General features: G+C 44.7%; 1 protein-coding gene across 3 annotated transcripts in view; it reads left to right on the forward strand.

The window, feature by feature from the left end:
• Positions 1–8,268: 8,268 nt before the first annotated feature.
• Positions 8,269–23,991, forward strand: part of Nap1l4 (nucleosome assembly protein 1 like 4) — a 33,521-nt gene continuing 17,798 nt past the window's right edge. For 2 of the 3 annotated variants that reach the window (XM_085693402.2, XM_085693403.2), the window contains exons 1-6: positions 8,279–8,387; positions 17,335–17,365; positions 19,200–19,258; positions 20,036–20,135; positions 22,499–22,640; positions 22,781–22,867. In XM_085693402.2, the coding sequence (XP_085549528.1) occupies positions 17,352–17,365; positions 19,200–19,258; positions 20,036–20,135; positions 22,499–22,640; positions 22,781–22,867 (402 nt within the window). In that variant the 5' untranslated portion in view covers positions 8,279–8,387; positions 17,335–17,351. Of the gene's footprint in view, positions 8,388–17,334; positions 17,366–19,199; positions 19,259–20,035; positions 20,136–22,498; positions 22,641–22,780; positions 22,868–23,991 lie in introns of all 3 variants that reach the window. The other variant, XM_048457776.3, reaches the window with a different exon arrangement.

The raw sequence follows: 23,991 nt of genomic DNA on the forward strand, positions 1-23,991 counted from the left end.
GCCTGCTCTGCCCTCTCAGCACTTGGAGAGCTGGCCTGTGGGTGCCTGGTCAGCAACTTACAACATAGGCCTCCTAGTCAATTGAGCCCCTTCAGCCAGCCTGTCCGAGGAATTTCCCTCACACTGGGAAGCTGGGCTAATCTCTACTGCGTTGGCACATTTGGTGGTATTGGAGTAGGAAAAAGACTGAATCAGCCCAGCAGATCCCCCTGAGCCTCAGACAAAGGCTGCTCAGTTGGTTCTCTGGCTCCAATGAACACACACTGCATGTTTCCCAGAGCAACTGACGGTGGCAGCAGGACAGTTACCCTGTGGGATAGGGCTCTGGCAAGCTGCCTGGGACTGCTGTTATGACAGCAAGCCCAGATCAGCACCACTGGCTTGTGCGATAAGGGGTCTTTAGGTCCAGGCCTAAGTGTGTTTCCTCCCCACCTTTTCCCATCTGGTTGCTCACCCCTGCTAAGAATTCAGCACCCATGCTGAGTGTGTCTGGCCTTCTCTGATTAAAAAAAGAGTATGGACAGCAGCCAGAACCTGAGTGGTACCTCTGGAACTTCCAGAGACAGATGTGAATCCCAGATGCCACAGAGCTCATGTGTCAAGTGTACTGATGATTTTATAAATCTGCTTCCTCTTTGTCCTTGTGACAGACTTTGTTGAGAACTATCCTGGAGACAACTGTACCAGCCTGGGGTACCATAGGCACATGTTGTAGAGTATAGCAGGGTGAGTCTGCAGGAGGCCATACAGTCGGTCAGATAGTCATAGTCAGATGGGGTATTCTGAGGTGTGCACCTGGGTACCTTGTATCTCTGTGGTCTCTCACGAGGCTCCAGTGTATCTCAACAGGTGGCTGTCCTGAGAGAGAAGGCACTGGGTGGCTTTTAGCATGGAGCCTCACAGGTCAGCACAGTCCCTCCTTGGGCTCTGTTTAGAAGCACCCATGTTACCGTGAGGAGATAAGACAAGTTCCCAGAAAGGGTGGGGGCTGGAGAGGCCACAATGCTATAAGTCAGGCAGTTTCTAAGAAGAGGTTCACTGTGTCTCAGCTGCAGTAGTACAGAGGGGTGAATGAGCTGCAGCTTGGCTGTTGGCATCCATAGGTATTGCACACACAGGCAAGACCACTGAACAACACCCCAACTTCGATCTGAGGCAAAGAAAGGAACAGCAGTGCATTGTGATTGGACAGAGCAGGATGGAGGCACCAACACTGGGTCCCTCCAGGCATTACAGGTGGGGAAACTGGCAGAGTGGGGCAGCAGGGCAGCCTAGACCTTAAATGTTTTCCTCTGGCAGTGGGCACAGTCATGAGAAGTGGTCTGCTCACAAAGGAACAAGGGACAACCTGGTGACACATAGCTGGGTCTCAAGTACATATATAAGGGAGAAAGTACCAAATCTTCAAAAATCCCACGTGGCTGATTCTCAAGTAATTTTCTTTTCTTTTTGGTTTTGAGACAGTTTCTCTGTAGTTTTGGAGCTTGTTTGGAACTAGCTCTTGTAGACCAGGCTGGCCTGGAACTCACAGAGATCCACCTGTCTCTGCCTTTCGGGTACTGGAATTAAAGGCGTGCACCACTACCACCCGGTGATATTTTCTAATCTAAACTGCAGAGGTGGCAATGACAGGACAGCCCTGCTGTGTGACATGCTATGGACCCAAGCACTCTCACTGCCAATGTCTGCCACTGGCATTGATCTCATGCGTTGCTCATGGAAGAGGAAACATTTGGAAAGTGTAGGGGGTTTAAGTCTAATAGAACTAGTGTTGCTGGAAGATGGAACCCAGACATGCAGAGAAAGTGACACAGAACACAGAGGCAGAGGCTTCCAGGGGTTGCCAGGCCATGCCCCAACCCTGGTTCTACACAGCCAGTGAGAAAGTGTTCCTGGTACAGCAAGCTCCTGGTTTGTGATGCTTCTTCACAGTGGCCACAAGAAGCAGACGCCATTCTCCCCTGCTCTCTGCAGCAGAAAAAAAGAGGTGTGAACTAATGTTTGATTTAACAAGCAGAGCTCAGAAGAAGTGTTACAAAGGGCCCGCTAGTGTGTGGGAAAACATTCTGTAGTGTAATTGAGGCTGGGAAAACTCAGTATTTCAAAGTACCTAGTAGGACTAGAGATGGCTCAGCAGTTAAGAGCATAGTTTGCTCCTCCAGAGGCCCTGGGTTAGTACCCAGCACCCACTTTGGGTGGCTCACAGCCTCCTATAACTCCAGTTCCAAGAACTCCAATGCCTTTGCCCTCTATGGACACCTGTACACAGATGCGCACGCTCACACTCAGGCACACACATAGATTAAAAAAAAAAAAGTATTCAAAATAGCTAGGAGACAGGGTTGTCAGTGTTCCCAACACAAATGTCTGGAGTGACAGATGTATTGATCGAATTGCTATGTGGTGAGCATGCATAGAAACGTCATTTGCTACCTTAATTATGTAAAATCGCCATGTCCATTAGAAATAAAGACACTAAAGAATGCTCAAAAGCAAGCATGGCACACACCTTTGGGATTTCTGTAAGTTCCAGGCCACCAGTCTTCCTATAGGCAAGTGAATTTGTCCCCTAATTTTGTTAATTTGGTCTTAGACATCCTCACCCTGTAGCTCAAGCTGGCCTGGGACGCACTGTGTAGCCTCACTTGCCTAGAAATTGTGGCCGTTCTCTTGCCTTAGCCTCCTAGGTTATAGAATTTCAGGCATGAGCCACCATACCCAGCTTGTTACCTAATTTTATAACAGACCTTTGCACCAATAGCAGACTTGAAAGCAACTCCACCCGAGTCTAGCTTGATGCACAGTGAATTCACCAGACTTACAGGAGCATGGGCAATCCCAAAACAGCCACCATCACTGATCTCACTCCAGCATGGCTTTCCCATTGATTCAGTGATGGAGTCCTGACCCCTGAGCTTTAACCTTCTACCCTCTGTACACTAGCATCTGCCAAGCTATGCAGCTGAAGCAGAATTACATACAGGGAGGAAAATGCAGGAGAAAGTATCCCAGGTGAGGGTCTAATGACCGTTCTCACCACATCTTGTGAGGGGACATTAACAGGCTGGATCTGGAATCTCTTGCAGGAAGTCGCACCTATGCTAATAAAGATGGTAATGACTGTACATCTTGTAGGGTCCAAAGAGCTGCTCTTCAGGGGGCTGACTTAGTGGGGTTTTCCAAGTTCCTGCTGGGAAATTCCAGGCCAGGCGCTTACATCAGAAGATGCCAGAGTACCCAGACCCACTAGGTACCTATATGATAACCTGCTGGCTAGGAATACAGTCTGGCATGACCTTCGCAGCTAATCACTATCTGACACATGAGTGGGACAGAGGCACCTGCCCCTAAGGATACCTCCCTTGTGGGCTCCTCTGCACTGGGTAGGAATATGAGCCAACCTGAGATAGTCATAGGCCCTATGTTGTGCCATACTGCTGGCTGCTGGCTACTGTAGGGCTCCCAAATCCTTTCCTCCAAAAGCCCTGACACTTTAGGGGTGTGGAGGTAGGAGCAAGAGACAGGTGTTGAGAGAGCCGCATACTCAAATGACTTGAGTGAAAGAAGGCACAACAGTGATGGTGGGAGTTCTGGCTGGAAGCAAAGGCTTCTCAGAGAACTTAAATGGTAGGAGGAGGGGCTTAGGTGGAGCATGTAGACAGAAGGGACTTTGACATTGTTCTCAACTTTCTTCCAAACTCCTAAGAGGTCTAGAGTGGACAGCTACCGCGCCAGCGCGGTCTGGAACCAAGAGTCTCCGCGGAGGGTGTCCAGGTTGAATGAATTCACAGAGCACGAGGTTGAGGTGGAACAGCTTCTTTATTGTTCTGCTGGGGCTAGCTTTTATACCATGGCACCAAAAGAGGAGGGGGCTGCGAAGGGACTGTCACCTGACCCCAGCAGGGATCAAGGACTGATCATGAGCACTCAAACTTCCTTATCCAACTCCAGGAGCAGAGGGAAGTTATGTTTTCTTTGCAGATAAGCACCTAAAATGGGGGCAGGGAAATGTAACTCGGGGCGGCAATTCCCACAGACAGCCAGGGTATGGACAGCTCCAGAGGCAGGCAGGTGTACTTCCGGTGACATCCAAGCCAAAAGTGAACCTGTGAACTGAACTGGCTGTTCTAGCCACTCAAATGGCTGTTCGAGATAGGCATGGTGGTGCAGGCTGTGCAATCCCCATCTGTTTTGGAGGCTATGGCAGCAGGATCATGAATTTAAGGCCAGTCTGAGCCACAGAGTGAGTTCAAGGCCTGCTTGGGTCATTTAATGAGACCACCCAAAAATATAGCTCAGTGGTTGAGTGCTTGCCTAGCATATGCCAAGCCCTGGGTTTAATTGCTTTGGAGGGAAAATTTTTCAGAATTGGTCTTCAACTCAGAATATAAATCCCATCACCCTGGCTGCCCTCAGCATTCGCTTTCCTGAGCACAGGGCCTGTGTGGGACTGAGCCACTCTGAGGGGTAGAACTAAAGGGATATGCTAGGCTGCAGTTTCTGGCTGCTAGGACCTTGGGTAGTTGAATTCCTTCCCTTGTTACTATTACATAGGTGGGCAGGAGATGATGAGAACAGCTAATACTGGCCTCATGTTGACAACTCACCTAGTGCTACTCCAAACCTCCCCCAAGGAGGCACATGGAGAAACAGGCACAGGTTCTTACACATGGGCACCAGCTTGTTAGGAGTCTTACTCAGAGTCCCTACCCCTTAAACTCTGCCTGATAGCATCTTCACAGCCAGACATCACAAACTACCAAAACCCTGCTTTAGCATCAGGTGAGATGCACAGGCCCCCACCCCTCCAGTTATGTTCAACCCCCAATTCCTTTGCCTATGCATGTGACATCTGGAGATGGCCTTAGAGGTGTAATCCCATCACAATGAAATCGTGAGCATGGGCCTAGAACTGGGACCTAAGGGAAGGTCATGTGCACACAGAAGCTGGCATTACATGGCTGCAAACACCAGCCAAGGAAGGCTTGGAGTGCCAGGAGCTGGAAGATACAAGGAGAGAGGCCCCACATACCCCAAACCCTGGCAAGAGTCCAGCTCAGCTGCTATATACTCATTTCAGTCTTCTACTCTCCAAAGTTCGCTCCTGGCTAGGCCAGGGCTGCTTGGGTGTAGCAACTCAGGAAGGCATTCTCAAAGTCCTTACAAATGGGAAGGTTTGGGGAGAATGTTGCCCACCTGCTAGTCCCCCACCTCCATCAGATTCAGGAACCAGGACCAGTTCCACCATCTTGATGCCACCCACACTAACCCCAAGGTGGGGTAAATGCCATGACAGAAAGTAGACCTGAGACTAAACAGACCCTCCAATTTGAAAATGCTGGCATTCCTTTCTTCTGTAGTTTCTTTTGACTTTGCTTCTTTTCCCCTTTCTCTTTCACTCTTACCAAAGGCAAAGCCTGGTGGTGAAGGAAGAGGCAGGAGTGTCCCCATGTATAGCAGAGCTGACTGAGTGGGACACAATCTAGGCACGGCTGAGATCTGGAACCAGTTATCATGGTCAGCATTGCCAATGCAAGAAACTAGAACACCTCTTAATTCTGGGCAGGACCATTCCCTGGATGGGGGATCCCGGACTGCATGAAAAGGAGAAAGAGGGCTGAGCACCAGCCCTGCTGCTTGGGACTGTGGACTTAACTATGACCAGCTGGTCCTGTCACCTTGACATCGCCACCATGATGGACTGAGTGTACCTTGTACTGTGAATTAAACCCTTTCTCCTTTAGGTTGTTTGACAGGTGAAAACCCAGTTAAGACAGCAACCCCTCCTGTTGTCAACTCCTTCATTAGGAGCATTCAGGTGGTTTTAAACTTTTTCCTGTTATAAACAGTACAGAGCAGGAATTGTTTGCTAAAAATATCAGACCGAAATTGTTTCTAAAGTATCCTTCACCCGATGAAAGGATTAATTTCTAAGAAATGATCATTTGTTCATCCCTGCCTGGGAACCTTCTTTGCTAGCCAAATTGGATGTTTTTCTATAAACCGACATGGGGAGGCTGATGCTGGTACCCAAGTCCCTGCTCTGGTTACAAGTTACACAGAGGAAACACCTCCCTGGTCCCCTAGTCAGCAGTAGTGGAGAGACAGTCCAGTACTACTACCAGTAGCCTGATGCATTTCTTTCCTCCTTAGGGACCTCCCTCCACTCAGGTAAAACTGACTATGCTACAGAAAAGAATTTCAGGACAAGTCATAGTGAAGCAAAGTTAGCATGAATATTAAACAGAGATAAAAATAATTCATGCTTTGGATCTAAGTGTAGGTATTGCTCAAGAGAGACAGTCTTGGATGAAAGACTGTTCATATGTAAGACTTGAGTGCAGGCTGCTGAAAGCCAGATTTACACTAGCTTAAGAGCAGCTGTTGATGGAACCCTGTGACTCTCCAGATCAGAATACTCAAAGGATTTACAGCAACAGTTAAAGATTAAGTTAAATTGGGAAGTGGTGGCACATGCCTTTAATCCCAGTACTAGAGAGGCAGAGGCAGGTGGGTCTCTGAGTTCAAGGCAAACCTGGTCTACAGAGCAAGTTTCAGGACAGCTAGGACTACACAGAGAAACATGGTCTCAAAAAACAAAATAAAAAGATTAAACTTAAAATTTTAGTAAAGTTAAAAAATAAGTAGTACCATGCTTTAGACTACCCCCATGCCCATGCTCTGGGCTGTGTCTCTATGCTGAGCGCCTCTCAACCCCAATGCTTCAGCCCATATTCATATAGCTTTATTAATCCAGGTATGGTAGTGACTCTTTAATCCTACTACCCAGGAGGCAGAAGCAGGCAGTTATCTGTGAGTTCAAGGACAGCCAGGGTTACATAGTGTGACCCTGTCTGAAAAATAATAAATAATTAAGTATCTTAAGCTTGTTACCAGTTGTTGGGATCTGAGTGTTTTATTCAAGGAATTGAAATAAAGCTACATACAGAATGCAAAAGTAGCAAGGAAAATTTATTACTTATACAAAAGTAATAAAACAGATCAGAAATACTCTGTGACAGTGGACCATAGAGTGAGAAAGTGCCCAAGGGCCCAAGGCCCTTTTTTTTTTTAAGCTTTTTTTTTTTCTAAAAAAAAAAAGGACTTAAAAATTTTTATATGTGAGGGCTGGAGAGATGGCTCAGAGGTTAAGAGCATTGCCTGCTCTTCCAAAGGTCCTGAGTTCAAATCCCAGCAACCACATGGTGGCTTGCAACCATCTGTAATGGGGTCTAGTGTCCTCTTCTGACCTGCTGGCATACACACAGACAGAATATTGTATACATAATAAATAAATAAATATTAAAAAAATTTTTTATATGTTTGGGACTCTCAGAGACTGCCAAGTGCAGTATTAAAAGAGGGGTATATGTACAGCCCAAACCAAATGGAGTCCCTGGCTGCTAAACTATTTTCTGTTTGTCTGCTGTGCTTTAACCACTTCCCACTCATCCCACTCCCCAAATAAAAATTACGTAAAAACATATGAACTTACTTTTTTAAAATTTTGTAAATGAAACTTTCTATAGTACATAGTTTCAGTTTAAGGACGGTAGAGAAGTAATACAATAAGACTCACCGCTGTAAACCCCTGGACTTCAGCAAACACACTTCATTGTGATTTTTTTTTTTTTTTTGAGTTTTACTTAGGCGACAAGGTCTCACGTAGCTTAGGCTGGCCCTAAACTTGCTACGTAGTTTGCCTTAGGCTGGCCCTAAACTTGCTGTGTAGCTAAAAGTGACAACCGGCTCAGCCTCTCACCTCCACCTCTCATCTAACACGCCTCACCACACCCAGTTGTTTTCAAAGCCCCTGTTTGTAGACATTAGGAAGACACGCACGCGTCTGCAGCTAGTTTGTTTTTTATCAGGTGTGTTGAAGTTTTCTGAGGATCTGCAGAGCAGCCGCAGGGCAGGTACACACCACCTGATTGAGGTTCGAAAGGCCTTGGGAGGTAAGCGGTGCTTTCCCCGGACCAGGGGGGGCGGGCAGGTAACCTGCGGAGAGCACTGCCGACAGGCCCAGGACACAAATTTTGTAGGCTCAAAATACAACAGAGCCCCAAAACCTCCACGCGCCCCAGCAGCCCCTTTAAAAAAGGCGCGGAACTGCGCGTGCGCCGGAATATACGTCATGACCTCATTTACATATAGCTCGCGGGCTTGAGCGCGGCGCCGTGCTCCCTCAACGGCTTTTGATTGGATGCCGCCTCTACCAGCGCCGAGGTGCAGTTGACAGACAGCTCTATTGCCAATTCACAGCCCGTTTTGTTACCAGAGGGCGGAGCCTGGCGACGCGGCCAGTGGCAGGTGGCCTTGTTGACGGCCACGGCGGCGTAGCCCCGGAGCGAGCTTTACACGGGCGCCAGTGCCGCAGGAGGCGCGAGGTGAGATCCCGGCGGGTAACGGCGCGGCGGGCGGCTGGACAGGGGCCGGGGCGGCGGAGGCGGGGGGTGGGTGGCGCGGGCGGGCCGACGCGCCATGGCGGCCAGCAGAGGCGAGCGGCGGCTCCATCAGCCCTCCGGGTGGCGGGTGGCGGCGGATGGCGGGCCCGTCCCTCTTCCTCGCCGCCCCGCCCCCGGCTGAAGGTCAGCGCGCTTTGTTCCCGCCGCCTGAGAGCGCACGCGAAGCCGCGCAGGCGGTTCCCTGAGTGGGACAAGGCCTCCCCAGCGTGGTGGGCCTGGATGAGCCTCGTCTTGAAACCGCGCCTGGGAAGGAAGGGGTTCTCGGCGTTCGCGCGGCCAGGCCACCGCCTCGCCCTTCCGGGCTTTGCACGGTCTCCGCACAGCGCCCTGGTCCGACTCTGGGAGCCTGCGGCGGAGGCGGAGCCAACTTAGTGACACACGGAGCTTTCCGACCCGTGGGCCCGTCCCTAAAGGATGCGGGGTCGCAAGCAGCACCCCTTCTCCCCAGGGGTATCCTTGAGGCAGTCGGCCTGCACTTTCTCCAACTCTGCTTGGCTTTGCTACCTTGGAGGAATCCCTGCAGTATCTTGCTTCACGTACGCCACTGTGACAGGCGTCTGCAAATTCCTTAGCAAAAAGGCCCAAGTTGAAGTTCTTGGTCCCAAAAGTTACATACATGCTTTTAAATTACTGCCGCCACCTTGTCATAGTGACTACCTCCTCTTGGTGACTAATCTCTGCTTACTACACACCAGAGGCTTGTTAAAGCTCCCGACGTTCCTTAACTCCATTCCCAATAATCTGTGATATAGGTGCAACAGGCTGAGTATGCCTTAACATGAAACGCCTGGATTTGGAAGCCGTTTAGTTTATGGAATAGTTGTAGGTTTGGCAGATTAGCGTTCCTAATCCGACAAGCCCAGAATCTGGCATAAAACTCGAAAAGAAGTGGGCATTGTAGTGTTGTGAATTTTTTGGCATAGGAGTGTTCGGTTTGTATTGCAGAGTAAAGCCCTGTTATGTGAAGCGTGATGGTTTGACTGTGATGGTAGCTTGAATTTAAACTCAAGTGGATTTAACCTCAGTTGCTGTTGTAATAAACTCTGTGAGATGAACAGTGAGATTCACAGAAAAGAGGGCAGTGATAGGATTGGGATATAGTCAAAAATTAAAAGGGGAATGGCTCATCTGGCAGGAGCTGTTGCATCATTTTAATGCCTTTGTCTAAAGAAGCTGCTGTCAAACTCAGTTGTGGGCCATTTTTTTCCTTGGTTGACCATTATTATTGGTTCACAATGTTATAACATCTAAACCCTTAAATTTTGATGTATTAACTTTAAATCTTGACCTGTTTTTAAAATATATAGAATAACTGGTGAAAATAATAGCTGATTTTATCGTTTTCTGGATTAATAACCTTGACCACCAAAAGTTTGGAAAAGATGTATGTATTTTGAGATTTCCTCAGAAAACATGGCTATTATGACTTGTGAGTTTGGCTGTTTGGATTTGTGTAGCTGAGAATATAGAGTTTACAGGTTTATACTTTCTGCAGAGATGCAGTTCTTAGGGATGAGATAGCTCACAATTCAGTCTGACTTTGTGTTTGAATCTTTAAAATGTCCCAACTAAGGTAGGCGTGGTGTACAATCTAGAGCCCCAGTTGCTCTAGAACTCAGACTTCAAAATCAGGCTTGGCAACACAGCAAGATCCTGACTCAATTTTTTTTTTAAACTACTTGCCTCTTAGTGAGAGGTAACTGAGAGTACTGAGTCCCTGCTTGCTGTCTTCATTCTGTATAGTTTAAAGCCTGTACAAAAGTTTGCATTTTACTTGTTTAAAAAAAATGCCAGAGTATTATTTTTGCTTTGGAAGAAAAAAATTCTGGACAAGAGAGTAATTTAGGGACTGGAGAGGTGGCTCAGTGGTTAAATCTTGTGAAGGACCCAGGTTTAAGTCTCAGCACTCACAGGGTGACTCCTAATGATCTCTAACTCCAGTCCTAGGGATGCGATACCATCTTCTGGCCTCTGCAAGTGGTGCACAGACAAGCGGGGAAAACACCCATACACATAAAATAAACTACAATTTTAAGAGTAGTCTAAATCCCTGAAGGTCTAAGGGTTGCTCTCTGTGTGAAGTAAGCAGGTAGGTGAGTGCTTTTACAGCTTGGATCCCCAAGTGACATATTCTGAAAAGAGACAGTGATCTTGAGCTGTTGGGGAACACTAACCCATGAGTACAAACTTTTTGTTTATTTAAAAGGAAGTATAAGTGGGTTTGCTGCCTTATGTCTGTACCCAGCATGTGGGAAGTAGCTCAAGCAGGAAGCTTGAGGCCAGCCAGCACTAGAGCAAGAAAGATGAAGTGCATTTCAGGCATTAGAATTGAAGTTGATGTTAGTTTGCTGCTTCTATTGTAAGGGGAGGAAGCTACTAGGGGAACTACAGGGGCTTCCTCTTCTCCCGCTCCCCTTCCCCCCAGGTTTTGCATGGGGCTACCTGTTAGTGATAGTATGTGGAGGCTCCCTGAACCACACTTAGAAGACCTGCTGTTGATCACAGGCTGGGAGGCCTGTTTTGATGGGTAAATAGTGGAATCTTGGACTGAACTTTTAGGCATTTTTGAAGCATAATTGGTGGTAGCATGGGTTTGCTTTCATTTTTAGCAGTCAGACTCTCCTGCCTTTGGTAAAGGAAACTCAGCTGCTTTACTTTGGTTTGCTATTGAATTTTACTTTGGGTGAATTTGGAGTAGCAGGAGGCACATTGTATTTTTTTATAGTGCGAAGACTCCAAAAGATAGCTTTGTGAACTTTACCTTTTGATCCTGTTTGCTGTCCACTCTTAAATTTCTTCTTCTGTGTTGTCTGTTGTGTCAGCTGTTGTAACTGAGTGTGCGTCCATCCTGTGTCCAGGAAACTCAGTCTAGTGAGGTGAGATTGGCCCTGAGAGCCTTATGTTCGAAGTCACACTCAGTTACTTCAGAGTAGTAGATATTGTAAGCAAGTGTGACTAAGGAAATGTCTTCATCCTGTGTCTTCCAGAATTGCTTAGGATAGGCCACAGGTATGCAAAGGATTCCTGTTTAGTGCCATGGTACTTACAGGTAACAGGAGGGATTAACTGAGCAGAGATTTCTGCCTACCTGTATCTTGCCAAGTCCTTTGCTGAACCCTGAACTCTGCATTGAGTCAGTGGACATGGCTCTACCCTCTTGGAATTCCCTTCATCAGTCATTGGTGCTAAATACTGATGAGGAGTCTGAAAAGCAAACAGAAAAAGAGTGATCTTCTAGCACTACCTAGCACCTTCAGATGCTTAAATCTAATTGCTTAAAAATGTTATGGGCTAACAAGATGGCTCAGTTGGCGAAGGTGCCTGCAACTAAGCCAGATGACCTAAATGTGTTCCCTAATCCCACCTGGTGAAGAGAGAACCTACTCCTGGAAGTTGTCCTCTGACCTCCATGTGAATGGCACAAGCACCCTCGCTCACACACAATAAATAAATATGTAATAAAGAATTGTAAAATATTTTTTATTAGGACAGGGGAGATGATTCAGTGGTTGAGAGCATTTGCTGCACAAACATGAGAACCTCAGTTTGGACCTGAGCTCCAATGTGGAAAGCCAGGTGTGGCCTAGCCTAAGGCTAGTTTCAGCTTCATTGAGACTTGTCTCAAGGAAATAAGGTGGAAAGTGATGGTGCAAGATACACTTTGTCCTTTGACCTCCACATGTGTGCACAGGGGCACACAACATCACACATCCCCAAAATAAAACCTTGTCAGATAATAACTGTTACATGTGGAGGTGGTTGGGGGGTTTTTTTTTTTTTTTTGAGTTTTTTTTCAGTTTTGCTTCAAACAGCACATTTATTGTGTTGTAGGCCAGAGGTTGGAAGTATAGAGTCAATCAGAGTATTAGGCCATGTTTTCTTTCAAAACCTGCAGCAAGGGTTGGTGGCTGTAGATCCTTGTCTGCAGCTATATTATTTCAATATCTGCCTTTGTCAACACTTGGGGGTCTCCATTTGTTTTATTGTTTATTTTAATGACAAGATCCTAGCTGACTTGTATGTAGCTGATGGTAAGTCACTATTCCATTTACTTAGTATTGGTGTCAAACCCAGACCTGGTGCATGGCCTGGGTTGTTTGAGATCATCTGACTTCATTCTCACTCCCTCAGGGTCCTGTAGGTATGTTCTACTAAGTCTGACTTCCTAAGGTTTACTTTGTAATTTTCTGAGAGAGGTTCTCCTGTCTCATTTGAGGCTGACCTTAATATTCTGACTCTGTGACTTCAGCCTCCAGCAGGCAGAGATTATAGAGATGGTTTAGTTTTGTGGTAAAGACTGGTTTAGGGGAGCTGGAGAGATGGCTCAGCGGTTAAGAGCATTGCCTGCTCTTTCAAAGGTCCTGAGTTCAATTTCCAGCAACCACATGGTGGCTCACAACCATCTATAATGAGGTCTGGTGCCCTCTTCTGGCCTGCAGGTACACATGTGGACAGAATATTGTATACATAATAAATAAATAAATATTTAAAAAAAGACTGGTTTAGTTAAGATTTGTGATAAAGGCTAAAAGATGAAGGAAGGACATATATACTAGATAATAGACATTAAGTATTGTTTAAATTAGTTTAAACATAAAGACTACTGGTGTGTGTTTAGAATCACATATACTCTTCTTCTTTTAGTTAGGGCCAGGAGACCATAACAGTTTTGAGACAAAGTTTTATGTATCCCAGGCTGGCCTTGAACTCAAAGTAATCTTCCTGGCTCCCTTTTGTATTTAACAACTCAGAAATTAAAAAGATAAATGAATGTTGACTAGTCGCCCTTTCCTTTCTTCTTTTTTTGGGAGTGGAGTTAGGCACTCTGCTTGTTGGGCAGTGATTTACTACTGAGCTGCATCTCTAGCCCAATTACCAACGCACTGTGCACGTCCGGGAATCTGACCCTGGGGGCTTAAGTGTTTCTGTGTGCACTTTGCATACCAGGAGTGGTGATGGACTGTGTCCTTTGTCTTGGCCTCACTCACTGGCCAGGGGAAATTGGGATGTCCTAGGGGCCTTTTCTGATTCCTTCTTTGAACAGGTCATTTCTTTGCTCCTTTGACATGGTCCTAAGTTGCTGCAAGTCAGTATTCTTATAGAACCTGAGTACACATCCTAAGCTTCGCTAGGTCATTCTGTCATCTTTCTGACTGAACCAAGTTACTGTTCTTTAGGGTTCTTTATGTGTATGTACATAATGCTCATATGCAATATGTAGAGGTCTGAGGACATCTTTTGGGAGTCTGTTCTCTCCTCTCAGGTGGGGTACAGTAATCAAACTGAGATCATCAGTCTTGATGGCAAGTACATTTATCCACTGACCTATCTCTTCAGGCTAGTTTTGGTTAATAGTAATCATTTGCTTATCTTGTGGTAAGACTTTGAGAGTCTTTGACTTTATGAAGACAGATAATATATAAAGCCTTTCTTTGTCTTTCAGGGGTGACAGTTTAGGTGATAGCAGTTGTTAAGAGCACTGACTGCTCTTGCAGAGGACATGGCTTTGGTTCTCATGACTAATGTGGTGATAAAAACCACCTGTGATTCCAGTTGCAGGAGGATCTTGTGCCCTCTTCTGGCCTCTTGGGTATTGTGCACATAGGCTATACCTGCATAAAAGGTTTTTTGTTGTTGTTGTTTTTATCTTTAAGAAGTGGCCAGTTTAAAGTTTGCCTCAAAAATTTAAAAAATTTTTCCTTTGAAAAGTTTTTGATGTTTGGGGAAATAAAGGAGATGAATCTATAATAGGACTGTTGTGTCTTCCGGAAATAAAAACGCAGCATGTTAGTCCTGGAAGGGAATCTAAACCTATGTATTTTATTAACTTAGGATTTCCTGGTGTCCGTTATAATCTAACTTGATTGCCAGGAGTTTGGTTTGGTTTGAAGACTGACAATTTCTGTAGCCCAGGCTGGCCTGTAATTTGCCATATAACCTGTATAACCATACTTTTAAAGTCCTGGAATTACAGGCATGCATCAGTATGTCTGACTCTTGATGCCTTTTAAAAGGAGTTTGCCTAACAAGACTTAATACTGTGGCTTCATAAAACTAGCATTAAACTTATCATTCCAACCTTTAAAATAAAATGGATTTTTCTCTCATACCTGCAAATTGATAGTTCTTTATGACTTTCAGTGTTTGGTAAACACAATAATGGATGGTTCATGGCTAAGTGAGCTGGCCAAGTGAGTTCAGAATGACAGGGCAAGATAGTCTATGCATGTGCCATAGAGGTGGGCAGGCCTGCTTTACCACTGTGGTGAGGCAAATGACCTTCATAATTGCTTCAGGTGGTATGACTTCTAGGTTAATGGATGGCAAGACCCAGGTGCAGAGGAAGGCTATATAGCTGGGAAAGGATGGTGGGCTGGGAGTGTGGTCTAGAGAAGGTCCTGTTAGTCAAAGAAAGGTAATGGGGTACTGTAATTACATAGCCAAAGTGTAGGAAGTGCAAGAGTGTTACAGCTCAGCAGTATTTATTGGGATCTGCTCATTCTTTAACCTAGAAATCTTCCATAAAAATCTTGCTATCTAAGTTAAGAACGGCAAGGGCTGAGAACCACACTAAGGTGTTCATGGAGACCATGAACCAAAAGTGTATGGTAGAAAAGCTTCTGTCTTGGCCATCTGAGCAATAGTGTTTGTTGGCATTGAGAGTGATGAGCTTTATAGGGTGGATATAAGGAATGTAGATCCTAGCTGGGCAGTGGTGGTGCACGCCCATAATTCCAGCACTCCTGAGGCAGAGGCAAGACGGATCTCTGTGAGTTAAAACCAGCCTGGTCTACAAAAGCTAATTCTAGGACTGACTCTAAAGCTACAGAGAAACCCAGTCTCAAAAAAAAAGAAAAAGAAAAAGAAATAGCCAGGTAGTGGTGACACATGCCTTTAATCCCAACTCTTGGGAGGCAGAGGTAGGTGGATCTCTGGACTGTAGAGCAAGTCCAGGACAGCAAGGGCTATACAGAGAAACCCTGTCTTGAAAAATAAAAACAAACAAAAATTTATTCTAGGACTTTGGTGATCCCGGCATTGGGGGAGGCAGAGGTCAGCCTGGGATACAGAGTAAGTGTTCCCAGACAGAAAAAAAAAAAACCTGTCTTGAACAAAAACAGAGACAGTAAGTCATGTGATGTGTTTTTGTGCCGGGGCGGGGTGGGGAGGCAGCCTTGACAAAAATACCTTTCTTCCAAAGTGGAAGCATGAGAATTTAGAAATATAGTAAAGAATACAAAGATGCGAACGAAAGTAATAAAACGCAGAAACCATAGGATAGTTTCAGGAGGGAATTTCAGTGAGTACTGAAAATTCACCGTGTTTTATTTTCCAACAGTTTAACATACCCCTTATTTCAAAAGGTAGGAGTAGAACAAAAGGACATACTAATGAAAAGTCATGGAGTACAGTCATCCTCACACTTTTGACTCAAGCCCTAGGCAAACCACTCCCTGGGTGGAATCCCAAGTTATTTCCATAAAGGGAACTAGAACTTAGTTGGATCTTTAGGCTTTTGTTTTAGGTAGGAACCAACTTCTTCCCTATTTCAGGAGCACAGGTCTGGCACTAGCCTCACCTATTGACAGTAGCCTTGAGAGAGCAGAGCGCTGATTTACAACTTGGTGGGACCTTTGAGTTAGAAGCACAGTAATCTTGAATGAACTAAAAACAAGTCCCATACTCTGACCTTTGGCCTCTTTGGCCTCCACATTGTGCATTTTATTTTGAGAGAGGATTTTACTGGCCTGAACCTCAATTTGTAGATCAGGGTGTCATCCTTGAATACTTGGCCTGTGCCTTCCAAACACTGGGATTAAAGGCATGGGCCATCTGCACACATTTTATTTTGAAACAATAAAAACCTAATAGAAGATGGAATTGAGTTAACTGTAAAACAGTTGTACATCACTCTTTCTGGAACCGTTTTTCTTAAGTCTCCTGTTTTCCTGCACCAGCACAGCTTTCAGAAAGTCCTCCTGTGTGCACTGGACAAGTGGGAAGGACTTTTTGTATGATGCCTCAACTCATCACACCTTTAAAGTAAAGAAGCTGCCTTGAGATCAAACATTCCTATACAGTAGCCATGTGGAGTGTCACACAGTTTTTTAAAGTGCAGAGGACATAAAAGATGAGGGCAGATAGAATTAGCATTACTCTATGTATTTGAGAGACAGTTTAAACAACAGTGAATGCTTTTGAATTGTTTGAGTTAGAGTTGCTTTGTTGATCTGCTAGATTTATTGTAAAAAGAAGGCAGGTTAGGGTTCTGTTTTTTTTTTACTGCGAAGTCTGGTCACTTTAGTGTTAGTAAGAATGCTGTGGATCTAGCTTAGTTTGTAGTATGCATGAAGCCCTGGGTTTGATACCCAGCACTGAGTAAACTCAGCATGATGGTGCGTGCTTGTAATCCTGGTTCAGGGGAGGTGGAATTGGAGGGACAGAAATTGTGTGGGAGGTCAGTCCCAGATGCATGGGATGCTTTCTCAAAAATAAAACGATAAAAGTTTTGCATACAGGACGTGAGACTTAGATTTTATTTTTTGACATGGTCTCACTATGTAGCCCTGTCTGACCAAGAACTCTCCACACTGGCCTCAGATTTACAGAAATCTGCTTGCCTCTTGCCTCCCAGTTGTTGAGATTAAAGACGTGTACAGTCTAGTGAAACCTGATCTTAAGTGTACCCATCTATGAGATTAGACACGTATGTGCTCAAATAACTTCAGGTCACATCTGGGGCATTTCTTTTCCTTCACCTGCAAAATGGTCTCAACGGCCACATCTGGTAGATTGCCATGATTAAATGATGTTGGAAGAGTAATACAACGTTTTTCGGTGAATGTAACTGTTAACTTCTCATTTTTAGGTGACAAAGACGTTCAGATGGCAGAAAACAGGTAAGCCAAAATGAACTTTGTTTATTGGACTTAGGTTTAGGTAGGGTGCTGCTGTCTGCTGTAATTCAGAAACTAGAATTCAAAATTAAATAATTTAAATGTCAAGTGGTAATGGCCCGTTCTCTCCCTTTTGCTGGCTAAGAAATTGATGTCAGATAACAACTGTCTTAGACACTGGTATTTGGAGACCTTGTGTAGATATAGTTCCTGTCCTCCTTGACTTTTAACTCCTACCTCCTCACCCTTGATGAAATCCTTGATAAAATCCTGGTAGCTACCTGGTGTAGCTACCAGGGATGGAAGGATTTTTTTTTTTTTTTTTTTTTTTTTGGTGGGATGTTCAAGGTCAGTGTTGGTTGAGTGCCTGTTTTAATTTTTAGTTGGCGTAAAAGATAATAGATTTTATCATAACATTTTCATGCATGTCATTATATTTTGCTTATATTTACCCTTAATTTCCTCATAGCTCTGTCTACTTTCATGTCACAGAGATGCCCTGAATGGGCTTGTTCTCTTCATGAAGAGTTATACATGGCTCTCTGGTAGCTGTGAGGACTGTGTTTGTGAAGCCCACTGATTTCCGTGATGCTGCATGGTTGGCATTCAGAGCGTTGTGACCATTGTGTCTACTGCACAAGGCCACTTGGATGCACTGCTGACCATATGGGTAGCATGTTATTTGAGTGGTGTGATTAAAGTATTATAGGCTGATTATACAATCAAGAGATTGACTGTTAAAATAAAAATTAGAGGGCTGCAGAGATGGCTCAGTGGTTAAGATTGTATATAGCTCTTGCAAAGACCTAGGTTTGGTTCCCAGAACTCACATCCGGCAGCTCACAAGCTCTAGTTCCAGGAATCTGAGGTCCTCTTCTGACTGGCCTCCACTGACATTATACTTGTCCATACACCCACATGTGGACATGCATAAACATATTTTTTGTTCTTGGGTTTTGTTTTTTTTTAAATATTTTATTTATTTATTACATATACAACATTCTGTCTCTATATACACCTGCACGCCATAAGAGGGCACCAGATCTCATTACAGATGATTGTGAGCCACCATGTGGTTGCTGGGAATTGAACTCAGGACCTTTGGAAGAGCAGGCAATGCTCTAAACTGCTGAGCCATCTCTCTAGCCCTCTTATTAAACTCTTAAATAGTAAAAATGAGATAAAAAACTTGTCACCACAGTACCCATGATGCCAGGACTACTGATACTGAGTTAGACCCTGTCTCAAAACAAAAAGGGGAAATTAAGAAGCTTTAGCAAGAGTTGCAGATTAGTGCAGAACATCCTGTGTGTTGGGAGGGGAGCTAGGTGGGTATGATCTTTTTCTTTTTCTTTTCCTTTTTTCTTTTTTTTTTTTTTTTTTTTTTTTTTATCCTTCGAGACAGGGTTTCTCTGTTTCTGGCTGTTCTGGACCTTGCTCTGTAGGCCTCTAACTCACAGAGAGATCCACCTGCCTCTGCCTCTGGAGTGTTGGAATTAAAGGTGCGTTCCACCACACCTGGCTGGTTATGATCTTTTTAGATGGAATTCTCCCTTAGTTAACTCACGTTTGTCAGTGTTGTCTTTTTTCCTTTTTGTTTGTTTGTTAGTTGTGCCCCCGCCCCCATGGGTCTCATGTAGCTCTAGCTGTCCTGATACATCTGCCTCTTTCATGTGCTGGGATTAAAAGCATGCACCACCATACCCAGTCAGTGTTATCTTCATCTGACTTGAGGTTCCTTGCTGCTCGGATCCCTAGTACATTGGAAAATCACTGAAAATGCCAGATGATGCTGTCTTTAGGACTCTGTTTATAATACTTTGTAAACTTGTTTTAGTCTTTCAGATGGAAGCCCTGCAGATTCTGTGGAAGCTGCTAAAAATGCCAGTAGTACAGGTCAGTGCTATGGATAAAGCAGTGATTGAGAGTTTCCATGTGTGTCTGTGAGTCTCTTCCAGAACCACCTGTTATAATAATTATCGTAGCAGTAAAGGCTTTCTGTCTTTAGTGATTAGAAATTCAGACTCCATGAAAGAGAACGCCACAACCCTGCTCCTGTGCTGGCCTTTACATGATCTGGGCACCAGAATGTTAATCAGACTTGCACCTTCAGCTTTCCTCTCCTGCTTATTTTGAAGCCAAACCTAGATGTGTCATTGTGTTAATAAATTTACACAAACTGTCTATGTGATGGGTTAGCAAGGTGTCTCAGCTTGTAGTATTGCTCTTTGTTTTAGTTCCAAGAATCTACTGTGGGAGGCAAGAACCAATTCCCAAAAATGACCTCCTGACCTCCACACACAGTCTCTGGAGCATGTACACCTGTTCTCATGCACATTGCATGTCTGATTGAACACATCCATATAATGATGATAAAATGAAAAAAAAGTCTGTATCTGATCTGGGTGTGGGGACTGTGTAGTCTTGACTGTCTTGGAACTCACTTTGTAGACCAGGCTGGCCTCAAATTCAGAGATCCATCTGCCTCTCCCAAGTGCTGGGATTAAAGGCATGTGCCACTACATCTGGCTGAGAATGTGTTTTTCTAAAGTCCTGCTTGGCATGGCATTTCCCTGCTCAGCCTCTTCAGTAGGTGGGGTGACAAGCCTGAGATCCATGTTGGTGTTTGGGTTCTTGGCTGCTGAATAACTCTACTGTCTTTCCAACTCATAGAAAAGCTCACAGACCAGGTGATGCAGAACCCACAAGTGCTGGCAGCTTTGCAGGAACGTCTCGACAATGTCTCTCACACTCCTTCTAGCTACATAGAAACGTAAGTACATTGTCAGTGAGATGTCAAGCAACAAAACAAACATCTCCATGCCTCAGAGTAGGAACAAGTATGGTTTTCATTTCTCAGGATCAGCTAGCTCATCTTGTCTACTTGGTGATGCACAGTGCCACCTTGTGGATTGTAGAGAACTCAGCTAATAAGCTCGTGCTGGTAGAGTGCTGGCTAACTGCTGGACACCTATACCTTTACCCTTGTTAGGAGGTCCATGTTGTGGCCTTGTTGTACAGTAGAAATAGATACCTACTCTGGGCAGCACTTCTCAGGGCTTCCTTGTCTGCCTTCTAGAAGAAATGAGTCACCTCAGACTCCGAGCCATAGCTGCTACAACTGGAGGAGACACTGCACATTTCCTTGTGTCCACTTAGAGGCCTTTTTGGCTTTACTTAGTGGATACAGGTTGTCTTTGTCCTGTTTTGCTTTTCTTATGTTGGGTTGACTCCAGCTTCTAATGCACAGGTACCTTATATGCAGTTGTTGTTTTGTAGAGTAGGTGCGGGTGTAGTCCAGGAGTTGAGAATGATGTCTGGTTATCTGGCGATTGTAAGTGTGCATATGGAGTGGCATTTGCTCACTAGGATGGAGCACAGGGTTGTGACAGCTTGTGAGCACAGCCTCATATATGTGTTGGTTGGCTTTGAATGGTGTTTGGGCCAGCACTGAGTGCTTATATGGACTCTGCATTCAGATTTTCTGTGAACAAGTTTTAACCTGGGGGCACTATTTTGGGGGATTTTAAATAATTTTATAAAGTTCAATTTTTTCTTTATTTTTATTTATTTATTTGTTTGTTTGTTTATTTATTTATTATGTATACAATATTCTGTCTGTGTATCTGCCTGCAGGCCAGAAGAGGGCATCAGATCTCATTTCAGATGGTTGTGAGCCACCATGTGGTTGCTGGGAATTGAACTCAGGACCTTTGGAAGAGCAGGCAATGCTCTTAACTGCTGAGCCATCTCTCCAGCCCCTATTGTTTGTTTGTTTGTTTGTTTGTTTGTTTTGTTTTTTTTTTTGAGACATGATTTCTCTGTGTAGCCCTGGGTTTCCTCGAACTCATTCTAGACCAGACTGGCCTCAGAATTTAAGAACTACCTGCTTCTGCCTCCTATGGGCTGGGATTAAAAGCATGTGCCACCACTGTCTGGTATGTTTTTTTCTTTTGATTTTAGGAGTGTTCATACAAACAAAAAATAAATTCTGGAACAGAGGCAAAGAAACTCTTAGCAGGTGTAATTAGAGGAATTGTATGTGGATGCCTGTAGACTTCATGCATGTGTCCATGCAGTTTTAGACAGCCAAAATCAGGGCCTGTGTGCCTGTTGGCTTGCCTGTGTCTGGTCCTTGTCTGCGATTTGGTTTTTGCTGTTTATTTCATCCTATTGTGTATGTGGAGAGGTTAGAGGACAGTATGAAGGAGTTGATTTTGTCCTTCCATCTTGTTAGTCTTAGGAACTTAACTCAGGTCATTCATTATACTTGGCAGCAAGTACCTTCACCCACTGAGCCATCTCTTTGGTGGGTTTTCTTTATTTTAAATTATGAATGCATATGTATGCATACACATTTGACTGCAGATGCTCATTGGAGACTATAGGCATCAGATCTCCCGAGAGGTGTAGTTTTAGGTGGGTAAGCTATTCAACATGGGTGCTAGGAATTGAACTCAGGTCTTCTGTAAAAGCAGCAAATACTCATAAATGTTGAGCCATCTCTCTAGTCCCCGTCTTTGTTTTCCTGGAAATTGAACAAGGACCATCTGCATGTTAGGTTGGTGTTCTACCTGTGACCTACACTCTTCCTCCTTGGTCTCTATGTAGCCCAGAATAACCTACTCCTGCTACTCTTACTGCTGTGGCCTTCTACATGGTGGAATTACAAGTGTGCCCAGCTTCCTTTGGTCTGTTTTCATCACCAGTTTGGTTGGGACAAAAGAGCAGTTTTACAAACTGATCCCCTATTTCTGCTTTTGAGATGAGATGACCCTGTTTTTCCATCTGGCAGTTTGTCTTTTCTGGCTTCCTTAGTCCCTCCCTCCCTCCTTCTCTCTCCTTCTCCCCTCTCTCTCTTTCCCTCCCTCTCCCCCCCTCAATATCTCACAGGGTCTTTCTGTGTATCCCTGGCTGTCCTGGAACTTCTTGAATAGACCTGGCTGGCCTCGAGCTTACAGAGATCCACCTGCTTCTGCTGGAATTAAAGGCGTGTACCACCTGGTTTGACAGAGTCTCTTCTTTTCTCTAGGCTTGTTTGCATATAGGGTTTTGGCAGCTCTTTATAGTCAGGGTGTCTGTTTATGTGCTGGTTGTTTGCTGGCACTCAGTGCTTTATTTCCCATTGTCTTATAGTTTACCCAAAGCCGTCAAAAGGAGAATTAATGCTCTGAAGCAGCTCCAGGTGAGGTGTGCGCACATAGAAGCCAAGTTCTACGAGGAAGTTCATGACCTGGAGAGGAAGTATGCAGCCTTGTACCAACCTCTCTTTGACAAGGTGTGTACCATTGATGTGTTTGCCTCATGTGGTCATTCCTGTGGTGTGAGACACAGTACCACCCAGAGACTTTGTGTTTTCTTAGCTTTTGAGTTTGCAGAGAGCCTAAAGTGCTGATGGACTCTTGACTTTTAATGCAGAGAAGAGAATTCATCACTGGTGACGTGGAGCCCACGGATGCAGAATCAGCGTGGCACAGTGAGAACGAGGAAGAAGACAAGTTGGCTGTGAGTTTCTGTTGTGGAATGTTTAATCCTAGTTACTTTTGTGGTATTGGAGGGTGAACTCAAGGCCTTGTTCTTATACTCATTGTTTCTGTCAGCAAAGTTTTGTAGAGCAGTCCTGCAGTTGTTCCCTTCTCTTTCACTGGGTGCATGGTTTCTTGGTGACACTCTGACATCAGAGACAGTGCTGTTGTTTCTCGTAAGTGAGTTCTGGACCTTTCTCAGTGGTTAGGCAGGCAAAAATTGCTTGTAGTGAGCCAGACATGATTGAACATGCTTCTGATCCCAGCACTAGAGAGATAGGCAGATAAATATCTGAGTTCCAGGCCACCCTGGTCTACATAGTGAGACCCTGTCTTCAGAACAAAACTAACTGTAACATCAGTGAAAGTCTGAGCCCAGAGGAGGTGAAAGTTAGCATGGGTGAGAACTGTACGTGTTCCTCCTTACTAGTGAGTAGGCATACCTGGAGGGGTGGACTATCTGGAGACTTAAGGCTGTTCAGCTTCACTCTTGTCTCTAGACCAGCAGGTAGGTGATTGACCAGCATCATGATGTTCTATTCATTTTCTGTGAGAGTTTCATTCAAATGCCATGTAAAGTTCCAGCATGGTGCAAAGTTAATTTTAACTTCTGTCCTGGTTTGTTTGCTTTTTTAAAGGTACTAGGGATGTAACTCAAAGGTTCATAAGCAAAAGGCAGGTTCTCCATATCTGAGTCACACCCAAGCCCCTGTCAGCCTAATTTTGTGGTTAGGTAATAGGTAGTTTTGGTTTAGTAGAATTCTTTCTTAGGGATCTATTTGAAATATGTTTAATTTTTGTGGCTATATGGCTTTGTTTTTGTTTTGTTTTGTATCCCTGCTTGACATGGAACTCACTGTGTATATCAGGCTGACCTCAAACTCAGAGATGGCATATGCTACCACATTCAGCATAGCTGTGGTTCTGTATTAGTTTGCTCTGTATGACCCATGAAAAGCTCATTTTGATGGTTTAACAGTCTCTTCATTTTGCTACATCATAGACTGTTGTAACAAGCAATCAGAATCACTTGGTTCAACTTCCTTTGATCGACTTTCTTCCTGAGGCTATGTTACAAACAAGTCTCTTTTCCATGGTGCTATG

This window comes from Myodes glareolus, chromosome 7 (genome assembly GCF_982192425.1).
Source record: "Myodes glareolus chromosome 7, mMyoGla1.1, whole genome shotgun sequence".
Taxonomy (NCBI): Eukaryota; Metazoa; Chordata; class Mammalia; order Rodentia; family Cricetidae; genus Myodes; species Myodes glareolus.